At 20.4% G+C, this 14,550-nt stretch overlaps 1 protein-coding gene across 1 annotated transcript in view; it reads left to right on the plus strand.

Annotated features, from left to right (window-relative positions):
* Positions 1-14,550, plus strand: part of LOC134833445 (ETS-like protein pointed) — a 66,287-nt gene that overhangs the window by 30,972 nt on the left and 20,765 nt on the right. The window contains exon 4 of the mRNA XM_063847760.1: positions 13,008-13,124. Coding sequence (XP_063703830.1) covers positions 13,008-13,124 — 117 coding nt within the window. The remainder of the gene's footprint in view (positions 1-13,007; positions 13,125-14,550) is intronic.

Here is a 14,550-nt window from a genome sequence, read left to right on the forward strand (position 1 = left end):
AACCTTCAACTCAAAACTCAAATCTCTGTTAATGTCATGACATAACCACGCGACTAAATTCCATTCTTGATGTAAAAAAAAGTTACTTACCGAAAACAAAACAACGCTCGAGAGCTTTGTTACATCGTCATCAACAACAATATTCATTACATCCAATTAAATAGCCATTGCTTATTTTACTAGAAGCATAATTAGTTGCTTCCGTTTTTATTATCATCATCGTCGTCTCTTGATATTGCCACAAGATATACAGCAGGATCGATTGATGTCTCTAAACAGTAAAAAAAAAACAATAAACATAAATAAAAAAAAAGTGAAGACGGTTCGTCGTTCGAAACAATTTGCTGTCCATCTACTATTCATTATGTTGTTATTATATTGTTCTTCGATATTGATTTTTTTTTTTTTTTTGATCGATCTCTTCTACTTTTCTCGACGTAGCGATAGAACGGAAGATGCATAATTGTGGCATCGTTACGAGAAAAACCACTTTTAAAAATATATTATGATCATTAACAAGTAAAAAAAAAACTATGAGACTCGTACTTCTTCCATTTCTTTGATCTTCTTTTGCAGCGAATTGCACTGAAACGCAATAATAATAACATTATCTTTATGATTTTCATGCAAGTGCAACACACAGGTGCACCCGAGAAACCCGTTTGCACTGAGATAAAAATTATTTTCTTTTCATTCATAAAACTCACGCCGTAGAGTACGAGGCATGTATTTCCGTTTCAATATTTGTTTCTCTCGTTATTAACTTCATTTATACGCCAGTTTTGGTTTAAATGTAAGAAGTCGTGAGTATCGTAAGTTACTTTTTTTACTACTTGGATGCTGCTGTTTCATTCATAAAAATACTTTTTACGCTACATTAAGAGAACGTAATTTAATGCGTTTGAGTTATTTTTAGCTCTTGAGATTTTATTAATTATTTTTTTTCTTTTATTGAGGATTAATTTATTAATAAACGATTTTTTATTCAAAAGAAAAAAAAATTAAGGGATGTAACAACAGGTTTCAACACCTGTTTTGGACTCATAAATAAATTTTTTTAACATGAAATATGTTTTTTTCTTTCATTTTTTATTGAATTTTGGTTAAAAAAAGGTTCTTTTAGAAGTTTAAAAGTCTTTTTTTGAACAAGTTTGAGGCTTGCTGAATATCTTTTGAAATATGCTGAATATATTTTAATCTTGCTGAATAAAAATTTTTAAAATTGCTGAATAAAAATTTTAAAAGTTGCTGAATATAAATTTTAAAAGTTGCTGAATAAAAATTTTAAAATTTGCTGAATAAAAATTTTAAAAGTTGCTGAATAAAAATTTTAAAAGTTGCTGAATAAAAATTTTAAAAGTTGCTGAATAAAAATTTTAAAATTTGCTGAATAAAAATTTTAAAAGTTGCTGAATAAAAATTTTAAAAGTTGCTGAATAAAAATTTTAAAAGTTGCTGAATAAAAATTTTAAAAGTTGCTGAATAAAAATTTTAAAAGTTGCTGAAAATAATTTAAAATTTGCTGAATAAAAATTTTAAAAGTTGCTGAATAAAAATTTTAAAAGTTGCTGAATAAAAATTTTAAAAGTTGCTGAATAAAAATTTTAAAATTTGCTGAATAAAAATTTTAAAAGTTGCTGAATAAAAATTTTTAAAGTTGCTGAATAAAACTCAAAATTTATTTTTAAAAAATTCTTAAAGGCATCAAAAAGCACTCCTATAACTTTTCATGAAATTCTTCTTCAAATTCAATAAAAAAAAACATTTTTTAACATGCACAGGAAATCGTGGTAGCGACAACGCAATTAAACAAAAAGGGATGTTTCTTGTAACGAAACCGAACAAATTTATATGGAAATGTGGTGTTTTTTCTCCTTTAAAAAAAAATTAGTTTGTAATTTATTAATAAGTTCGAGTCGAGTGCGCTTGTTTGTCTATCCATTTATGAATGTCTTCTAATAATAATAATAATCTGTAAAGCAAACAACTGGCTGCAGTCAAAGATTACGAGATGATGAAGACGAAAAAACTCCGGATGCGGCAAAGTGCGTGATCTAATAATATTTTTCTCTTCTCAGTGTCTTGATTTTTTTTAGTAAGTTTGGAACAAAAAAGTGTAATGATGTTCCGTTTTCGTCGGTGTGGCATATCGAAACGTTAACCAGATCTGAAAAAAAAATTGAGAAGAAAAAAAGGATAAAGTATTTTTTGATGAGTCAAAACAAATGATTTAATCATAAATTTTTGAAATGTGTTAAAAAACGGGTTGAAAGGAAGGAATGATGATGAGTTAATCTGTTGCGCGTGATTGTTGGAGAAACAAATTTTTTTCTGTGATTTATTGTTATCAAATCTGTTGAAAGAGGAAATTTCATTAGTTTTAAGAACTTCTAACTTGAATAAAAAAAATTAAAATTTATTAAATAATTAAATTAATTGAAATTAAATTAAATTTAAAAAAATATAAAATAAATAATTTAAAATTAATTCAATTTTAATTAATTAATTTTTTAGTTTAAATTATTATTTCAAGAAATTTTTTTAAGAAAAAAATTTTAGAATTTTTCTAACAGTTTTTTTTTTATATAATTTTATTCTCAAAATTTATCTATGAATTATAAAAAAAAAATAAATTTTAATTTTTTTTAAATTTCTTTAATTTTTTACTTTTGATATTTCAAAATATTTTGTAAAATTAATTATTTATTAAATAATTTTCTTAAAATAATTTAAAAAAAAGTAAAAAATAATTTCAAAAAAAAATTTAATGAAAAAAATATTTATAAATTTACAATAATTAATTTAATTAAATTAAATTTAAATTTAATTTAATTTAATAAAATATTATTTAGATTATTTCAAAAAAAAAATGAATAAAAAAATTAATTTTGCAAAAATAAATAATAAATAAATAAATAAATTAATAAAAAAAATAAATTATATAAATTTAAAAATTTTAATTTTTTTCATAATTTTACTTTCAAAATTGACTTAAAATTAAAAAAAAATATATTTTACATTTAATTTTTTTTTTAAATGTTTTTTTTTATATTAAAATATTTATTTTTTTAATGTTTTTTGATCTTTCACAAATTTTTTTTCTTAAATTGAAATCAAAAATTAAATGTTATTCAATTAAATTTAAAAATTAAAATTTTTCAAAATATCCTGTTTTTAAATATTTTTCTTAAAAATTAATAAAAATATTAAATTAAATTTTAAAAAAATATTTTATAATTTTATATTTTTCATGTTAAAAAAAAAAAAAATTCTCAGAAAATTTCGTAAAAAAATAAATAAAAAATAATTAACTCAAGTTCAGCAAAAACCCTTCTGACAACGATCTACATCGAACAACATCCCAAAAAATTATCATTTAATGATATTCGCTAGACAAACAATCAAACTAAATGGAAAGGAAGTTACATAAAACGTATAATATTTATTTTTGTTTCAATTCAAACTCTCTCGTTACAAGACGATCGCTTAAGCTGAATGAAAACGTACAATTCATTCATAACTGCGCGAAAATTACTTGATCTTGATAAAAGTCAACAATTATCATTAATTGTCTCGGAGTTAAGTCACGAGGGAATCACAGACAGAAGCATCATTTTTTTTTCATTTTTCTCAACTGAATCCCGATAAAAGGAACAATATCCGGTGTCTGTTACAAAAAAAAATCGAACTACCAGCAGGTATAAAGAAAACCAGAATTTCATTCATGAAATAATTTTTTTACGTCGATCACACATGTGCAGTACGGGATGAAAAGGGATGTATACGAAGGACACTAATACAATTACAGCGTTGCACTTGCACGTCAATGAATTGAATGAAAGAAAAAAATTGAAAGAAAAATCGAAACAAATTATTCTCCAATTTTATTGTTGTTGGTGCTCAACAATAAAGGACTTGATCAGATCATGGGGTTCATTGTTCGTCGAATTTTACACATCAGACATCCTCATCATATTGTTAAGAACTCTCGCATGGAAGTGATTGGGAATTGACCTTTTTTTGCCAAGTTTCTATTTAAAGTTTTCTATTCACCCGAAAAAAATTTTTACCTACCTGCGATGATACCTGTCTTGTCTTGTCTTTTACTCAGATTTGAAAAAAATTTTTTTAACGAAATTCCTTCGTCGTCGTTGTAGACATTGGAGCGTCATTCAATGACACAACAAAAAAAGTCCCCTGAAGAGACATTCTTCAATTTTTACAATTTTTTTGCAAAATAAAAATTTTTAGTCAATGAATTTTTTTTTTTTTTTTTTTGAACAAAAATTTACTTCCTAATTCCCGCAAAAAAGGAACTTGATAAATAATTTTTTTTTCAAAAAAAAAAAAAAAATTAAGATAAAATTAGAGATGAGATTATAATCCCTTAAAAATAAACAAATAAACAATTGAAGCACTTTTTTAATCCTCTTTTATGGCGTACCTCAGAACATAACAATGCGTTTCTTTTGTCTCTCCAACTTTTCGAGAGTACGATAAGAAGCAAAAATAATAAATAAATACAATTTTTTTTATGAATGAAAAAAAGTGATCAATATTAAGCATGAATGAAATGAAAGGAAAAACCCAGTTTTAAGTAAAATTTTCTGTTTAAAAATGTTTACTTTATCACCTTTCTAAAAAAAAAGATAAAAATTAACAATAATATTGAACGAAAAAAAATTTACATAAAACTTGAAAAAATTATGTCGAAGAGGAAGACAAATAGTGAATTAGCATTTGAATTGTGCGCAAATGAGGCAAAAGGCGCCTCCTCTTAATTTATTCAGCGAAGCAAATAAAAGATTATTTGAGTCAATATTTGAGGTTTTTGTATTGGAAAAACCTGTAAAATATTTTTTTTTGTTTTTGGTGAATTTTATTTAAAAAGAACATTTTTTTATTAATTTTTGTTTAAAATAAAATAATAAAAAAATTTTCAAAAATTAAATAAAAAAAAAATAAAAATTTAAAAAAAATTTTTTTTATTAATTTTTGTTAAAAAATTTTTTTTTAGAAAAAAAAATATTATTTTTTTTTTAAATTTTTTATTATTTTTTTGCAAACAAAAATTAAAAAAAAATAATAAAAGTTGCAATTTTTTCAATTTTTTTAATTAATTTTTGTTTAAAAAAAATATTTTTTTTTTAAAAAAAAATTAAAAATAATAAAAGTTGCAATTTTTTAATTAATTTTTAATTAAAAAAAAATTTTTTTTAAAAAATAAATTAATAAAAAAAAAATTGAATTATTTTTTTATTACAAACAAAAATTAAAAAAAAATTTATTTAACAAAAAAATTTTTCAATTTTTTAAATTTTTTTTATTAAAAATTTTTTTAAATAAAAATTTAATAAATAATGAAAAACAATTTTTTAATTTTTTAATAATTTTTGTTTAAAAAAAAATATTAAAAATTTTTTAAACAAAAATTAATAAAAAAAAATTGAAAAAATTGCAATTGCATTAATAATACAAATATATGTTGTATAAAAAGCAATAAAACACAACATATATAAATATAAATAATAATAAATAAAAAACGAAAGAAATTACACTACAACTAAAAAAATACCAATACACACAAAATTCATTTCCGTTACAACCACAAATGCAACATTAAATTCATTCATGGATTTTTTCTGCTTCTTCTTCAATATACAACATATACAAACAGTTCATTCATATACATGTAGGTACGATCATTTATCGGAACTATACACACGGATGTACAACAACAAATAGTAAACTAAAAAATTAATGCTTTTGAAACTTCCATATGTGTAGCTTTGTTTGTATGCTCCGTGGATGGGTTCTCTGTATATTCGCATGAAACCTCTGACAAGTTAGTCTTCAAATTTGTTTTGAACCATATACACGCATTGAAAGCGGCGCACGGTGCTTCAAGAATAATTGTGGATCGATCGTTTTTCTGTACTCGATCAGAACTTTTTTGATAATTACCTAAAAAATATAATAATACAATAATATTATATATAATTAATAAAAATATAATATATAAAAGTATAAAAAAAGGTCAACATATATAATATATGAAAAAACAAAACATAATAAATATATTAAGTTGATAAACAACGAAACAAGTGTTCAAATGTTCCAAGAACTGATAAGAAAAGTAAAAAATTGTGAGAAAATTAAGTTATATATATGTTGATACATTGTGGTTTAATATAAAAAATAATATATATAATAAAACGTGAAACTTATTTTTTTTTATAAAATTAAAGAATTTAAACAATACAGGTTAATATTAATATTAATTAATAATAAAAAATATTCAAAAATATATGTTATTATTACAAAGTTTCTATAAAACATATAACATTATAAAATATATATTTTTTTATTATTTTTATAAAATAATTTATATTTTTATTTAAAATAATATTTATAAAATATAAAATTATAATTTTATATAAAATACAGATATATTAAAATATAAAATTATAAAAAATTATTATTTTTAAAAATTACATTATAATAATTTAATTATTTTTATTTTATTTATATTATAAAAATAAATAAATTATTATAATTGAATTTTTAAAATAATTTTTTAAAATTTTTATATTTTAAATTTTAGTATATAAATTTATTTTATATAAAATTATAATTATTAATTTTAAATAAAAAATATAAAATTTATTTTTAAATAAATAATAAAATTTATATAATTATTATTATTTAAAATAAGTTATGTTTTTTATTATTTATAATTTTAAAAGTTATATTTAAATATAAAAATTATTATTAAAATTATAATATATTTATTTTTAATAAATTTTTATAAATATTACTTTATTTTATAAAAAATTTTAAATAAAAAAAAATATAAATTATTTTATAATAAATAATAAAAAATATATAAAATAATTTATTTTAAAAATTATACAATATATAAATATTAAACATATACAAATATTAGTAATTCACTATTGATCTTCCGATTCGTAATAGTAAAACAAACTAATGAATAACTTAAATAAAAAGTCAAACAGACAAACATATATATTTTGTAACTTGAGTCATTCTTTGCCTGCCTTAATTTCGTATCCACAAAAACAATAAACACCAAATTTTATCTTTATACAACAAACATATGCAAAGAACAAGATTACAAAGGAATGCTTTTAATGTTTGGTTCCTTTTTCGTACTCCACGGGAGACAATTTTCTCCTATTTAAATTTTTTTTAAAAAAATTTTTTTTTACTCCTACATTCACTTAAAAACTATAAAAATCTTGAAAAAATATAAGAACAGAAAAAATATACAACGCTAGATCAGATCAACAATTGGAAAATTAGATGACAATTGAACTAAATTAATATTTAAATTTATGTTAATTAAAGATAAATGGGATAATAATGTTGTATCAGTCCTGTTTGTTTATTATTATCATATATTTTTGTATATTATATATTTTATTTATGTTTAACAAAAAAAAATATTTTTTTTTCGACAATAATGTCACCCTCATATCATATACATTTCATCATTTATCAGAGTTTAACGAAAAAAAAATGTCCAAAAAAGCATGAATATTCATTTTCTGGTCAATTTCTATTAATTTAAATAAATTAATGGACAATTCATGCTTTTGTATTGTTGTAAAAGGGACCTTGTACATGTGCCATACTTTTAAAGTTAACTTTTTTTTTGGGAGTCTCTTTTTTATGCATTCATTGTTTAACTATTGAATGTTGACAACAATGTATATAGGATTACCATTCGGAAAAAAGGCGTTGAAATTTGTGCCTGATTTGACATGCTTGAGTTTTTTTTTAAATTTTTTTACTTTAGAAGAACATAATTATACAAAAATTTGACATTGCGTGAGCAAACGACACCTGCAAAGAAGTCCGTCGGATATTTTTTCAGCTCGTGCGATAATTATCCTGAATTCCTAATAATTTAAAAAATGAATCAAAGGCAAATCGTGAATCGGAATGCCAAAGATCAACTAGTTGTGTGTTAAACAAAGGAGGCGAGAGTATTTAACCTTATAACACCACAAAATAAAACATGATACACTCAATTAATTTATCTCAGTTTGTAACAAGATTGTGTATCATTGTGGTTGCAAGTCGATTGCGAGGGGAGCGTGCCTATGTGCAACACGAGACCATCATGTTTGTCAGATTTTAACTTTTTTTTTGTATTAATAGATGTTTAAGTAACATTTTTAAATGTTTTCCCCTCGGAAAATTTCCTTTTATCTTTTTTTTCGACAATTATTATGATGAGGTACTTGTCAATATGTTTAGTTAATAAAAAGGGCAAGAACTCCCCAATATTTGAATGGAAATGAGAATTTTATGTACAGGGAGGTCAATTTGTTTTGAAAGTACTTTTTTAATATTTTGAAGAAAATTTTTAAATAATTAAATTAAAATTTTAAATTTCACATTTTTTAAAAAATTTTACATAAAAAATATTTTTTTTATTTTTTATTTATTTCAAATAATTTTCTATTTGACTTTTTTCTTTTATTTATTTTTATTAAATTTATTTTTTAATTAATTAATAATAATTTAATTTAATATCAAATATTAAAAAATAATTTAATATTTAATATTTTTAAAAAAATTTTTTAATTTTTTTTTTCGATTTTTTTATTTTTTTTTTCATTTTTAATTTTTATTAAATTTAATTTATTTTTTTTAATTAATTTTTTTTATTTTTTAATAATTTTAAAATAAAACAATTAATAAATATATATATTTTTTAATTAAACATTTATATATATTTTTTTAATTATTTTTATAAAATTAAATTAATTTTAATTAATTTAATTAATTAATTTTTAATATATTTTTATTTTAGAATTTTTTTTTATTAATATTATTAAAAATATAAAATTGCTTCAATTTATGTTTGATTAAAAATAAATCGAAAAATTAAGTAAATACAAATATAAATTATAATTTCTTCAAAAAAATAAGTAAAAATCTTAAAAAAATTTAAAAAAATTTTTTTTTTGTAAAAACTTCAAGAAATTGATACAAGCTGTACAAAAATATTAAATTTTTTTCATTAAAATTAATTTAATAATTTTTTTTTTATTTTTTAAAAAAAAAAATAATAAAAAAAATCTAAAAAATAATCCTTTAAAATTATTTTTGTATAGAATTGAAAAATTTAAAAATAGTTAAAAAGTTAAAAAAAAATATTCAAAAAATAATATGAATTTGATACAAATTGAGCAAGCAAATATTTTTTTTTGTCAAAAATTTAAAATTTTCTTTTTAATTTTTTTTTAATTTAAAATTTTTTTATTTAATTATAAATTTAAAAATATTTTAAAAACAAGTTTTTTTATTTTTGATTTTATAATTTTTTTTACTTTATTTTTAAATCTATCATAAAAACTAAAATTTCTTCGATATTTAAAAAATTATAATAAAAAATAAAAAGTTAAAAAATTTAAAAAAAAATAAAACCCCTGTACCTTAAAATTTTGTTACTCAATTGACAGCGATGACAAGACCCCAACTAAAGATCAAATACAAAATTTGATTAGATTACATTCATTCAATATAATAAAACGAAGTAAAATAAAATTTAAAATATAATAATAAAATAAACATATGTAAACCTTTTTCCTCTCCTACTCTTTTACTATCTTTTTACTTTTTTTTCGTATAAACCGAACATTATGAACAAAATTCAAAGAAAAATAAGATTTTTATGATGATTCCCCAAAATTTAACATTCATAAACAAACTGTGTGAGTGAGTAATACAGTAGTTCAACAACAATAATAATAAATTGAATGTAAACTAGTGAATTGTTTGAATACAAAATACAATAAAAAAAAAGTATATATGATGGTACTCGAGAACATCATATATGTTCCTTTTTATTTAAGATTTCGTGAGTTTTTATTATATTATATTATTTTTTTGAAGTGAAGACGGACCATCATCTATTCTTGTGTTATTGATATTAAAACATAATATTAAGTGAACTTACTTTTTTTTTTATTAAGAACCGCTATCACTTAATCTTCGAGTTTTTTATGTTATATTAAACATATATGATGATGTCTTAATTGAAAACGCAGCGATTAATGGTTTCATTAATTAAAGCTTTTAATCGCGTGGCACTTCAAGTTTTTCGAAAGGAAATCAGTGAATTACTGTTAAATATATATTTTTATATATGTTTAGAAACTTTGTAATAATAATGTTAAACTTGTACTTTTATTACAATTTTTTTTAAATTTTAACTTTTAAAATAAGAAAAAGTTAAAAAATAATAATAATTGTAATAAAGATAAGTTTTTTCGTAAAAAAAAGATGTCTGATAAGTAAATATTAAAATCGCATAAATATTTTTTTACAGTAACAACAACAAACAATAATTTAACAATAATAATTATGTGACAATGATTTTTCATTTATAATTGTGTGAACCTCATTATTTTATATTTATATTCATCAAAATACATGACAAGACCTACAATTATTATTACTACTTCAAACAACTTCGAAAAAAAAAAATAAATAAGTAATAATTACAGTAACATTTTTTTTTTGGGTAAAAAGTTACACAAAGTGACACAAAAAAAAAATAGTTAAAGACTTAATCGTGGAAGCAACAAGCAACACAACGGCGACCATAATGACAAACGAATGGATCGAATGGTCCGCCGATACTCGAATACGGGCTCCCACGATATTTCGCGGAAGTAATACGTGTAGCAGTAGTTTCCTCAATAACAATCAGCACAATTACAAATTCAATCCGGCGACAAATTTGGGATTGAAAAGTCCCGCAGCGTCGCCGCCTCATCATCAAAATCAAAATCAGCAGCAGCAGCAGCAACAATCTCCGTCACAGAATCATCAACAAACTCAGCAACAACAACAGAATCATCAGCAGCAGCTACAGAATTCGTTATTTAAGACTTTGTATCAGCATCAGAAAGCGAGAGGTAGTTGGGTTTTGCGAAATTTTTATAACAGTATAACAGTTTGAAATTTTTTTCATAATTTGGGGTCTTAATTGTTAGTTTTCTGAAATTTTTGTGCTGAAACTTAAAATTTAAGCCATTTTATATTGGAAAATGTGAAAATTTTTAATGTTATACAATTTTGAAATTTGTATAACAGTTATAACAGTTTTTGTTCTGAAGGATTTTCTTACAAATTTGGATAATTTTTTAATATTTGTGACTTAAACTTAACATTAACTGCTTCTTATAGTTAAATAGCTAAAAAATTTCAATCTTATAGAATCCTGAAATTCGTATAACAGTATAACAGTTTATGAAGGATGAAGGATTTACTTCTAAATTCTTATAAAATATTGAAATTTTTTACTTAAACATAGCTTTATATAGCTTTACTTCTTATAGTTAAAAAGCTTAAAAATTTCAATTTTCTGTAATTTTGAAATTTGTATAACAGTTATAACAGAAATTTATTTGAGTGAATTTGAATTCGATTTGAAGAATTTCATAAACTTAAATAGCAAAAGTCAACATTAATTCTTCATATTAGTTAAAATTTCAAAATTTTTTGATATTAAGCTTTTATAAAATTTGTATAACAGTTATAACAATTTTTGTTATGAAGGTTTTACTTCTAATTTTTGATAATTTTTTTGAACCTTTTGAGTTAAACTCAATATTTATTGCTTCTTATAATTAAAAACCTGAAAATTTTCAATATTCTGTAAAGTTGAAATTTGTATAACAGTATAACAGTTTACGAAAGATGAAGGATTTCTTGCTAAATTCTGACAATAAACTAAATTTTTTAACTTAAACTTAACATTTATTACTTTTTATATTTAAAAACTTCAAAAATTTTAATTTTCTGTAAGGTTCAAATTTGTATAACAGTTATAACAGTTTTCCATATCTATGGTTTTAAGTCAAATTTTTAAATTTTTTCGAATAATTAATTAAAAAATGTTAACTTCCATAAATTTTTCACACAAAAATATTCATTTAAAAATACATTCTCGTTCATCATTCGTAATGTTAGACATTATGACGATACATCTTTCACACATTAAAATCCTCTTCACATCATATCAATCATTCACAAATCGGTTCATTTATTGAGAGAGCGGAGAAAAAAAAATGTTTGTTACATATTACTTTCTTGCGCGTTAATAACGATCGTGATTGAGTGAAGAAGTCGAACATTTCATTCAACAAAACGATTACACAAATAATTGACAGATTGATAGATTTTAAACGAATATGTTAATTTATGTGCGTATTAATTGCATTTCATAACATTTTTTCGTGTGCCTTGTTAAAGTTTCGAACGAAAAAAAAATGATAAAATAAAAAAAACCACAATCCAGGTGTTTTTAAATCTGGCTATAAAATAAAATAAAAAAAATAAAAGCCTGAGGATTCGCCATCAATTTCAGTGTTTATTACTTGCAATATGAATAATTACCAGACAATGTATACGAATTGAAAAACGAATAAAAGGGAATGATGTCAGTTGAGTTCAATCTTTCGAAAAAAAAAATACAAAAAAAATTATATTGCAAAGTTAAAAATTATAACTTGAAAAAAAAATGAAACTTGAGTCTGTTGTATGAAAATTATATATATGTATATGTTAAAATATACAACATATATAAATATATGAAGAGACGCGTCTCTCTATTAAATTAAAAATTTCTCAACCGGAACGAATTGTATTCTGACTACATTCTTACTTTATTTTGTTTTCATTATTATTATTATTATTACTAAAAAAATAAAATAAACTTACGTGGCGATATATTTTTAACTTCATGTCTAGCATAAAAATATATATATAAAATACATTACGTCACACGAGTGATATTTATTATAATTATAATACATTGCAAAGTTAAAATAATATTTATTTTGTGAAAATCAAGGTCTTTTTAATTACAAACTCTTGCAAAATAATAAAGAAAAACATTAAAATTGAACTTTATATTATTTGTAAACATATTATTAACATATATTTTTTTGTTATTTTTATAGATGTTCCAACACAAATGCCCCCTTTGACTCCCGGTACAAACAAAAAATTGACAGAAGTCCTAAATGCCTCGTTCGCGTCATGGGAAAAAGAAGTTCAATCATTCAAAATAACCAAAGGTAAGTTTGACATGCGGATCATATATGTTAACAAGTTATATATGTATATGATACAAACAAATAATAATAATAAAGATAACTAATTTAAATAATAACAAAATAATAATAAAAATCAAAAGATCAATCGAATTCAATAAGAAGACGAAAGAAAACAAGAAACGAGATGAGAAACATAACAATAATAATAATGTAAAAATTTATACGAGAAATATACAAATACACAAATAAGTTGTATATTTACCAACAAAACATATAAATAATATTAAATTTGATTTTTCAACAATAAATAAATGGACATTTATTAGGACCTACTATTATAATATCAAAAGAGAACGATGAAAAATATTATTCATTCATTCTCGTCTCGTCAATGGATGATTATTTGTTCAGAAAACATTCGTATTAATGATGGCTTGAATTTATTTGTAAAATTGTAACGAATCTGTGTTTTGTTTTGTTCTCTTTTGTGTACTTAATTGAATATTCGTTCTTTTTGTGTGTAATAAACATACATTTTTATAGCTTTTTTTATATAACATTACTGATAAAAACTACAAAAAATGTAAGTTCACACTTGTCCGGATGTGATATGAACTTGAAAATTTATATAAAAATTTTTTTTTTGCGTATTTGTAATAAATTATACCTACTATATGATAAATTTTACATTTTTTAAAAAAATAAATTAATTAAGTTTTTATTAATTTTTCATGCTTTCACAAAAATAATATTTAACAAAGGAAAATTTTCTAAAATAATTTTTAAGAAAATTTTGGTAGGTTTAAAATATTTATAAAAATATAAATTTAAATCTATTTTTTTCGATTAAAATTTTTAATATTTAAATATTTTTTTTATATTAAGATTAAAAAATTAAAAAAAAAAATTTGATAAAATTTCATCAAAAATTTTATTTTTTATTTATTGATTTTTTGTTATTATATTAAAAATATTAAAAATTTATTTTATTAAAAAAAAATTTAAAATATTTTTAAAATTTATTTATTTATTATTTTAAAAATTTTGTAGGTTTTAAAATTTTTTTTTAACGATTTTCTGAAAAAAATTCAAAAATTTTATTTTTATTTAATTTTTTATATTTATTTTAATTTTAAAAATTTTTTATAAATGAAATTAATTTTATTAGGTAAATTTCTTTAAATATTTTATTTTATGTAATTTAAAAATTTTTGTTTGATAAAATTTCATTTAAAAATATTCAATTATTATTTTTTATTTTTAAATTAATTTATTAAAATAATTTTTTAAAATTATTTCTGATAATTTTTTTTAAAGTTTAATTTAATTTTTTTTTAAATTTTAATTAAATTTTTAAAATTAAAAAAATATATATTTTTAAATTATATTTTTATTTTTTTTTTATTTTTTTTTATTTTTTTTTTTTTTTTGATAAAATTTAATTTAA

This window comes from Culicoides brevitarsis, chromosome 3 (genome assembly GCF_036172545.1).
Source record: "Culicoides brevitarsis isolate CSIRO-B50_1 chromosome 3, AGI_CSIRO_Cbre_v1, whole genome shotgun sequence".
In the NCBI taxonomy this organism is placed as follows: Eukaryota; Metazoa; Arthropoda; class Insecta; order Diptera; family Ceratopogonidae; genus Culicoides; species Culicoides brevitarsis.